General features: G+C 47.3%; 1 protein-coding gene across 5 annotated transcripts in view; it reads left to right on the top strand.

Annotated features, from left to right (window-relative positions):
* The first annotated feature begins 646 nt into the window (after window positions 1–646).
* znf831 (zinc finger protein 831) overlaps window positions 647–10,604 on the top strand; it is a 123,908-nt gene continuing 113,950 nt past the window's right edge. For all 5 annotated transcript variants that reach the window (XR_012592335.1, XM_074621520.1, XM_074620796.1 and 2 more), the window contains exons 1-3: window positions 647–787; window positions 1,100–1,245; window positions 2,544–6,600. Coding sequence is in view for 4 of the 5 variants with exons in the window: in XM_074621520.1 (XP_074477621.1) it covers window positions 2,592–6,600 (4,009 nt within the window). In the remaining variant the exon portion in view is untranslated. The remainder of the gene's footprint in view (window positions 788–1,099; window positions 1,246–2,543; window positions 6,601–10,604) is intronic.

Here is a 10,604-nt window from a genome sequence, read left to right as displayed (position 1 = left end):
GCCGGAGAGAGCAGGAAGACACGCTTTCGTTGATTTCACGGCCACAGGTGTCGCTGTTAACAAGCATTTCTGAATGTTAAAAATAGTCCCTTTAATTATCTTGTAACAGGCTATATGACTGTCCACATAATGATGTCTCCTAACTGTGTCACCGGCGCTGACGTTGGCTATTAGGTGGAATGAATGCCGCCGTGAACCGTAAAAAAAAAAAAAATATCAACGATCTGTCTGTAAGTCAAACAAGTAAGCTGGTTGTGTGTAGCTGTGTAAGAAGCTGATCATACATTTTATGTTTTTACTGGTTTCATTTTTGACAAGTTGAAGAAAACCGTTGCCTAAAAATCCCACATCGTTTCCTCCGGGTTTGTCAGATTCCTGAGTTTGAAACGGAGCAACACAATCTGTGTTCTGTTGAAAGCAGCAGCCGTAAATGCAACAAAGAAATGAGAGAGTTTCAGAGAAAGGGCAACTGTACAAGCACGTGCAGCGTGAACCGGTGTATCTCTGCCACGCTGTAACGATGGGGGGGCTGTGGTTGGTTGGAGGTGGGAGATTCACTCCAGCCACTCATCCATTTGTTCTCTGCCGGAGAGAGTGAGAGCCGTGCACATGCAGCAGAGCGGCCACATCAACATTAGCGTTGCTGCACCCGTGTCTCTGTGGGTGTATGAAATACAGTGTGTGGGAGGAAGTAGGTAGGTGGGGGGGGGGAGCAAGTATATGAGTGAGCCAGAAGTCAGGTGCTGCCTCCAACTGTTGCTGGTAAAGTCGACCAGCCAACGTGAAGGTAAGCTCTCCTCTGTGACTGCACTTCCTCTGCCGAGCATTCGCTTTCACTTCTGCACAACACTTTGTGTTATAAATCCTTCCATCTGTGCTCAGGGCCTCTTTCACTCCCGCTGATCACTCTGTGTAATTTTCAACTTGTCCTCCGGAAGTCTTTGTTTGACAGCCACACACCCACCCACCCGGCCAGCCAGCCAGCCAGCCAGCCAGCCAGCCAGCCCTTCTCCTTCCCTCACTCTCCTCCTCTCTGCCTCGACACTTTCATATTGCATCTTCTCTCTCTCATTTGCATTTGTTCCGCTTCCTCAACAAGAGACGTGAAAGAGCTGTGAGAGATTGGAGAGGAGCACAGAACGGCCTGGATGACAGAACAGATTTGAAATGAGCACCGAGGATGAGGCTGTTCGGAGTGGGAGACTTTCTCAGCTGAGGATTGTTGCTGATTGAAGTGCAAAGAAGGTAAGTGACTTTACTGCTACGTCTGAGTTCTGGTTTCTTGTTGTTGTGTTATTCTTACCTCCACTCTGTGATGGCAACACCATCACATATTTCCTCTTTTCAAACACTCCCTTGTCAGAGCAATTGCAGGAAATCAGATTTATAGAGAAGATAAGATGAGTCTTCCTGTTTGTTTACATCTTGATGTTCGTTCTTACTACAAGCAGAAGCTGTTTTTCACTTCAGTTTGACCTCTTTTTTAAACCCCTTCCACCCAGGACATCACTGTAGGATAAAACAAAAGATCCACACTACAGTTGTATATCTTTATGGAGGTGCACCACGTGCAACAATATGATCTAATTAGCTGAAAGGAAGTGAAAGTGCATTAAAGTAAGAGGGTATATAGATCTAACACTTACTCGCTGCTTCTCGTTTTTAACATGAACATGAGACAAACTTTCGTCACTTCACAGCAACACTAAAAAGTCACTAACGTGGGCGTGCTCATGCTGTTACAACCAAGCAAAGCGTGTGCTCCATGCCAGCTGTACGTCTGTGGGTGAATTATGCAAAAATCATGTAAAACATGCATGTAGACGGAGCAGCGTGACGGCAACAGGAAATGAAATTTGCCTGACCTAATATGAAGCTATATTCCTCTTTTCACGTAGGTGGCTTTCACGCTTTGATTAGATTACCGCACAAATATGACATTGTTGTCAGGAGACAAAGCCGCCACATGCTACTGTGAACATCAAGGGTGTGCCGTTTAATTGGTGCCGACTGGTGACAGAGGCGAGCGCTAATGTCAGCAGACACGTTTCATTTGGGGGAGATAAAAGCCTCTGATGTACTGTATGAATATCTGATCTCACTCCCCCATGTGAGTCACTCTCCTTCATCACTCCCCGTCTCCCTCTACTCTGTGTACACGTTTCCATCCATGTGTGTGTGTCTCGTATATATTTCCACATCTTAAGAGTTGTATTCCTCCACCACCTGCTCTGGAAATGACACAGCAGAGATTGAAATGCCTCTGTTTCCTCCAAGCTCTGTCACCAAGGGTATTACTGCTCATCACAACAATGATATCACTCAGATGTGTTTTTATTTTGGTACATTGCAAACCACATCTCCATGGATTTTTCTCATCCTGGATTAAGTGTTATATTAGCCATCTGTCCTAAAGGGTTACTGCTTATCTGTCATCATTAACTGCTTTAAGAGCAAGACCTAGAAACATCCAAAGAGATGGATCTGCCCCGTTTGATCTGAGGCAAAGCAGAGGTCTAATGCAAACTGTTCTTATCTTACAGGTAATTAGAGACCTGGCACTGGTACATCACGACAGCAGCAGGGTTACCATGGAGACTGGCAAGCCAGGATTGGCGAGTGCTCCGGTGCACATCAGCTCCGTCGCAGCGCAGACACAGAAGAGCATGGACATCCAGGCCCCGCTGACGGCTGTTTACATCCACGCGGTGCCCGCTCTGCAGGCGCAGCCTTACCCCCCCCAGCTGCCCGCGGCCGCCCGGGAGCCAGCCACGTTCCATCTGGCCATGCCGCCGCTTTACTCCAAGGAGACGCTTCCCTTTCTGACACTCCACATTGCTGGTGGATTGCAGTGTCAGCCGGGGTTCAGTCTGGCAGCTGCTGCCGCTCCTGCAGCCAGACCCAAGTCGGCAGGGAAGCACGTGTGTCCTCACTGTGGACGGGACTGTATGAAGCCCAGCGTGCTGGAGAAGCATCTCCGCTGCCACACCGGGGAGCGGCCTTACCCCTGCGTCACCTGTGGAGTTTCTTTCAAGACTCAGAGCAACCTCTACAAACACAGGCGTACTCAGGCTCACGCCCGCCTCTCGTCCGAGTCGGAGCTGAGCAGCCTAGACAGCATGTCCAGCTCCAGAGACACTTGTGCCTCCGGTTTGTCTCTGGATGAGTCGGGCAGCGTGGAAAAGGATGCCACGCTACCTGCTGCTGATATCACCTGTCCAACCAGTACCACCAAGGTCTACTTTGCAAGGACGCATGGTTCTATCAGTGAACAGAACACGTTGACCCCTGCAGGTCAGGAGACAGAAGCAAGTGCAAAGGTGACAACAGAAGGAGAAAAAAGCGAAACACCTCCGGCGACTGCCAGTCGACATCTTCCACTCCAGAGACAAGAAGCAACTCTGTTCTCCAAGCAGTGGGAGAGCTCAGTGTCCAGAGGGAAATCACAGAGCCACGAGAGCACAGACTCGGGCTTCAGTGAGAGCAGCGACCACTACCCGAGCCCCGGCAGCGTTTTACCCGACCACAGTATGGATTCCCTCACCGAATCCACTAAGGAGCATCTGGAAGACACACCTTCAGGACCAGGCCAGGAACCCAAATCCACTGCAAGGGAGCAGGAGCAGAAGACGCTGGAGGAGCGCATATCCAAGCTGATTTCAGAGAACACAGCTGTTGTGGAGGACAAACAGCTGGAGAACGTGAGGCCGCGGAAGACGGTTCTGTCGAAGCAGGGTAGCATTGACCTCCCCATGCCGTACACGTACAAGGACTCCTTTCAGTTTGACATGAGGAACAATAAGACTCCGAGTGTTGGGTTACAAAGAAACAGGAAGGACTTGTACAGCTCTGTGCCCACCCAGCGATCCAACACCATGGAGCACGCCCCCCTGACCCGCAGCAACTCCCTCCCTTTCAGCGTCACCCTCCTGCAGCCCGAGAGGAGCAGCCCAACCTCTCCCTATCAGAGCGATTATGAAACGCTGGTCCGGAGGGGAAGCTCTGGCCAGATCAATCCAACAGGTTTCGCAATGAAACCCGTGAACCAGCATTCATCCCCCCACCGCCCACTGGTCCGGCAGACAGCCGTAGACGGCAACCACGCAACAGACGGTCTCCTCATGAATTCATCTGTGGAGGAGGCGTGCAGCAGCTTCAGCTGCGACGGGGATGGTGGCGACATTTCTGGAGAGCCAAGCAACAGAAAGTTTCGGAGGAAAAAAGCACAAAAGTTTGCCTACAACAAGTGGTACATGTACGGAGGAGGGACATTTAAGAAGCTCTACGGTGATGAGAAAGGTGGCGACGACGGTGGCGGCAAAGGCAGGAAATGTACGACAAACCCAGAGCACGAGGTGGTCCAGGGCCTGCCGAGGAGGTCGTCAGCGGTTCATAAGGAGGCGGTGACGACAACAATAAACTTCCCAAGCAGCAGCAGTGCAGCGGTGGGCCATCCAGGCTGCCCTCCTGCCAAACTCTCCCTCGTCTCTGCTGTTGATTTGAATCTAAAAACTAGCAAGACTCCACTTCAGAGAAACCTGTCTTTGTCATTACTGCCATTGTCTTCACTTGGATCATTGGTTAGCCAGCAGACAGACAGCATGAGCAGAGCAGAAGCAGCGAGGATGATTGATGAAGAAAAACACTCCAGCTCGCAGCTCTGCGGAGCCTACATTCCCTCCGACAGGAAAAAACAGAAAACTGATGATAAAATAATTTGCCCTCTGGGGATGGAAACCGACCCAAACACTCCGACTCATCCCCGTCCGTCTGTCGCTGGCAGCGTGCCTCAGCAGGACACAAATCTCACTTATATCAACCTTCAAAATAATCCCAAACACACTCAGCTCCAAGCAGCTCTCTTCCCAACGTGCATAATCAATGCAAACACACCGTCTGTTAGTTGCTCGCCAGCCACTTCCACACCCTCCACCGCCAAGGCCAGCTTCCTGCCCAAGTACCAGCTCAAGTTACCCAACGCTGCTGAGCCTGATTCACCGCATGTTGTGGATAAACCGACAGGAACTGATGGCCGCTCTTCTCACACTGAGCAAACCTCCCCCTTGGTCAAAAGTTCAGACAAGAAATGTGGCGATCCCATCACCTCACCGTCTTGTGATATTAAAGACACTTTCAGCTCCACACACGAGCAGCTCCCCTCGCCGTGCACGGCCACGACGCTTTGTCAGGCTGAAACATCAAGACTTGCTCCGAATGCAACATGTAGTCTAACTGTAATGCACAAGCAGTTTGCAGCAACCACAGTCACCACAACCTGCCGACAAAATGATCAGGCAGGATTGTGCAGCGCTTTGATACAGCCCTCGAAATCTGCAGGGGACTCGGCGCCTGTGCAGCCGCCCCGACCTGTTGCACCCGTGGTTACGCACTTCTCTGCTACACCTACCATAACCAGAGCAAACAATCAGTCATCTGCTGCTGCTGTTACAGCTTTCTCACAACCCTACCATAACCACACACAACTCTCGTCAGCATCAGAGCAGCTGAGCCTTGTAAACAGCTCAGTCATACCGTGTCACATTTCACCGTTTGACCAGATGCAGCCAGATGCTCAGAACGTGTTTCACGTTCACACAGCAGACCTCCAGATCTGCCTCCAGATCATATCTGACGAGCAGCTGGCTCTCATTGAACCCCAGATCGAGAGGCACGCAGGTAGCGGCCTCTCGCAGCGGCGTGACGTGGACGCGTCGGCCCTGGAAGTGATCCAGGATAAATCTGTCACTGATGGAAGGGACCACCAACAGGAGGCGGACCAAAGCGAGACTTCTCCCACACTTAAACCTCCACCGTCTGTACAATTTGGGAAGGCAGAGCCAAATGTCCACCTGACTGAACTCAGTAATTCCACTCAGGCTACAGCTGAATCTACACCTCCCGAAGGCTCGTCACTACGCCCACACAAATACGGCCATGTAAACACGCTCGCTGTGACTCAGAGCTCTACGGGCGATGTTATGTCAGATGAAGGAGTAAAGTCAGGAAGGAGCCAAACTTCAGAGGAGGAACGTGAACTGTCTCTGAACCGTTGTGCTGAGGACAGGAGTCAGGTCAGCCGGGCTGGACCGATCTCTCAAACGCTCTCCGAGCTCAGCGTGACCTCGCTCTCTCCCAGCACAGCAAATCACGACAGCACGAGAGGCAAAAGACTGGGCAAAGAAAGCAAAGTTAAAAATCAGGCAGCTCCGTGTAATGCTGGCACAATGGAAGCCGAAGCCTGTGGAGAAACACACCCCCCTCCGCAGGTGGAGCTCGGTCAGGCCGATGAACTCTCTGGGTCTTCGTTTTCCATCAATAAATGCAAACAGTTGAACCCACACGCGTCCATCTGCTGCAGTAATCCAGTGGAATCTACATCATCGGAGGTTCTGGAGTCATCTAAACATGGAAACGTGGGATGTGACACGGTGGGACCGGCAGACGATTCGTCCCCGTCACAAGACACGACTCCAAGTGACTCGCCGGATGTGATCGGTTCAACCCACTCAGAAAAAGAACAGTTTATTTCAGAGTCTGCTAACGTCCCGGTAGAACGACCCGGAGACGTCCCGGCTACGAGCATTCAGAGTCCGACCGCAGGTATATATGACTATTTGAATTATATTATTCATATTGCATATGATCTGGATGATATACAGGGCAGTGTGGGAATTTGTCATTTTGTAGTCCAGCACATTGAATTTAAAGGTGCTCAATATGAAATTCAGAGCATTCGATTGTCTCCGCACGGCTCTCAACATGGCGACAGCTAACGGAGCTAACAGCGCTAACAGTGCAGACAGAGCTAACAGTGCTAACCTGAGGGGGGGAACTGGAGGGTGGGTGCTACGCCTACATGTTGATGCCGTCGGTCGGTACGGCGCTGTCAACTGTAACCGCCGTATGAAGGCATTGCAGAGATCGGCGGCCGCGAGCTAGCCGATGGGACACGCTCACATGCACTAAGTAAGGAATAATGTACAGCTAGCGCGTCATTGTTGTGAAAGAAACCACGACAGGGTGATGCCCTGAAGGGGATTCTTTCAATATACGAGCTATACATAGCAACGGTTGGTTATCCGTAGCAACGGTCTGTTATACATAGCAACGGTTGGTTATCCGTAGCAACGGTCTGTTATACATAGCAACGGTTGGTTATCCGTAGCAACGGTCTGTTATAAGTAGCAACGGTCTGCTATACCTAACAACGGCCTTTTATACATAGCAACGGTCTGTTATACATAGCAACGGTGTGTTATACGTAGCAACGGTCTGTTATACATAGCAACGGTCTGCTATACATAGCAACGGTTTGCTATACATAGCAACGGTCTGCTATACATAGCAACGGTCTGTTATACGTAGCAACGGTCTGTTATACGTAGCAACGGTCTTCTATACCTAGCAACGGTGGTCTGTTATACATAGCAACGGTCTGTTATACGTAGCAACGGTCTGTTATAAGTAGCAACGGTCTGTTATACCTAGCAACGGTCTGCTATACCTAGCAACGGTCTTTTATACATAGCAACGGTCTGTTATACGTAGCAACGGTCTGCTATACATAGCAACGGTGGTCTGTTGTACGTAGCAACGGTCTGTTATACATAGTAACGGTCTGTTATACAGGAATAACAGTCCGTAGAACGCCGTGATTGACCAATCAGAATCGAGTATTCAACACAGCCGTGTAATAACATGCACTTAAAGGCGTGCACGCCTATGTAAACAAAGCACAGAGAAGCTCTGATTACAACACACACAGAGGGAGAGAGACTTCATTGAGAATCTTTAAAACTTAAGTCAAGTATTTAATCTTATCAACATGGGAGTGGATAAATATGCTGCTTTATGTAAATGTATGTATATATTTATTATTGTAAATCAATGAACAACACAAATCAATGACAGATATTGATCCAGAAACCCTCACAGGTACTGCATTTAGCATAAAACAATATGCTCCAATCAGAACATGGCAAACTGCAGCCCAACAGACAACAACAGCTGTCAGTGTGTCAGTGTGCTGACTTGACTATGACTTGCCCCAAACTGCATGTGATTATCATAAAGTGGGCATGTCTGTAAAGGGGAGACTCGTGGGTACCCATAGAACCCATTTACATTCACTGATCTGGAGGTCAGAGGTCAAGGGACCCCTTTGAACATGGACATGACAGTTTTTCCTCGCCGAAATTTAGCGTAACTTTGTAGCGTTATTTAACCTCTTTATCGTCAAGCTAGTCTGACATGGTTAGTACCGATGGATTCATCAGGTTTTCTAGTTTCATATGATACCAGTATGTTCACTCTAGATTTAAAACTGAGCCGCAACAATCTCGTGTTAATGTCTTCAAGGAATTAGTGGCATTAAAAGGAAATTGCGTTTGATAGCCCAACTTTATACTAAATAAATAATCCCTAAAATAACTTTCACTGGATTATTCAAAAAACTGTGAACACAGTTTCTACAAAGACTAAATGAAACCAAAGCTATCTGCTAAGTTTGGAGCGTTATTTAACCTCCTTCATGACCAGCTAGTCTGACATGGTTGGTACCGATGGATCCATCAGGTTCTATAGTTTACTATGATACCAGGATCTTCACTCTAACTTTAAATCTGAGCCACTACAACCTAAAAATCACAAGTTAACGCCTTATTATTTCATTAACAGCTCTAGTAAAAATAATAACTAAATAGTACATTCAAATCAGTCAACTGTAAGACACTGTAAAATAAAAAATAAAAAAAATAAATCAGTTATATGATGTATTTTAAACAAGTCAGTTAACTGTAAAATACTGTGAAAGTAATCTAAAAAAAAGTAACTTAATGGAAACTCTGCTGCCGGTTGTTTACTGTTTTTATACAGGGGTCCTCTGTTATTACACATTTGTTTGTGTCAAAAACTATTTTTAATATCTTCATTATGTTCATATTGTGTTGACATGGAGCATATTATAAACTTGTTTAGTTGAGAGTGTCAGCAGGGACCCACCACGGCTCATTTCTGGCCCAAAGTATCCTCCAAAGATTTGCTTAAACATAAATATGATTTAACAACATTCATCATAACTTGTACAAAACATTTATGTGTAAAAATAATCACAATTACTGTTCATCTGGTTCATCTAGACCAGCGGTCAGCAACCTGCGGCTCTTCAACTGTTGTAGGTCTATGGTACGACGGTACGACAGAGTATTAGGGCCACATTGAGGAAAAAAAAATAATCTGAGATTTAGAGAAGAAAGTCGTAATATTATAAAGTAGGAATTTTCCGTGTTATTTTTTTTTTTTTTCGTGAAGTTATGACTTTATTCTCGTAATATTCTGACTTTATTCTGTAAATGTCAGATGTTGTTTCCCTCAATGTGGCCCTAATACTCCATATTGCATTGTCTCTTTGGCCCTCACTGCATTAGACTTATATACTATATACTGAGACTATAAACTGTGTTACCTTCATCACAATGATCACATGTTTTGCGGCTCCAGACAGATTTTTATTCTTTTTTTTTGCCTAAAATGTCTCTCTTGATAGTAAAGGTTGCTGAGCCCTGGTCTGGTTCATCTGGTGGATGTGAATGAACCTCATAGTCGTTGTTTAGGTTCCAGTCTAATCTAATACGTGCAGACTGTGCTGGATTTGTTTTTACTAACAGTTTCCACCAGGAGATGGCAGCATGTGATCACTGGTTTTTGCAGAACCTCGTCGGCCTCCTCTGAACCTGAACCTGTCTTTTTGTGTATTCTGCAGAATCACCTTCAGTTCATGTGGAGGTCTTTTTTTCTAATATTTGAGAAATGTAATGCATCAGGAATTTTAATTATAGACAAAATAATCAAATGACGGTTCTCTTAAAGATCTCTCCGTGGTGAAACCTCACAGTCCATGTGGCTTTAATTTGGACCTTTAACGCCCCAGTGGTCTGCCCCCCCCGGGCCATCACAGAGAGCGGTAGTGTCCTGCAATATTTGACTGTGTCACTCAACACCCACTTTATCTGCTGTTTAACTACGTTAAAAAGCCGTCATGTGGAGCACTACTCAGAAGGGCAGTGACCTCCACCCGCCGCCTCCTGGCTGGTGAAACAACAAACTAAGTCTCTAGTTGTCCTGGAGAGGCCCGTCTGGTGTTCAGCCACATGGAAGCTGTGCAGATTTAAGGGGAGTGGACGGAGGGGAGGAGGAGGACGGGTGGCGCTGGTCCATATGGGTTTTCTTGGCAGACCAAAGAAATTCTAATTGGAGAAAGTCTTTGAGCCCATATGCAAGACAATACTATATCATATCGGACCACATCTGTCCACCACAAGAATATTAGTATTGCTTCCTTTAATTTGGTTGAGTCGTGACCAAGAACGAGACCAAGTCAAGACCGACCAGAGCGAGTCCCACACTGCACGACACACTTCTGATAAAATGTGGAGCAATAGGTGTCGCTGCATGTTTGGTTCCAGCTGTCTCAGTCAGCAGTGGATTGTGTGTGTTTTCTTTTGGACGCTGAAGTCTTTGTGGTTTAAGGAGCTAGATTTGATTACAGAAGATGTGGCTGACTTCTCCTACGATCACTTTCTTGGAGTGCGTGTGAACAATTTCAA

Source organism: Sebastes fasciatus, chromosome 1 (assembly GCF_043250625.1).
Source record: "Sebastes fasciatus isolate fSebFas1 chromosome 1, fSebFas1.pri, whole genome shotgun sequence".
Lineage (NCBI taxonomy): Eukaryota > Metazoa > Chordata > Actinopteri > Perciformes > Sebastidae > Sebastes > Sebastes fasciatus.
This window is presented reverse-complemented; position numbering and strand designations above follow the sequence as displayed.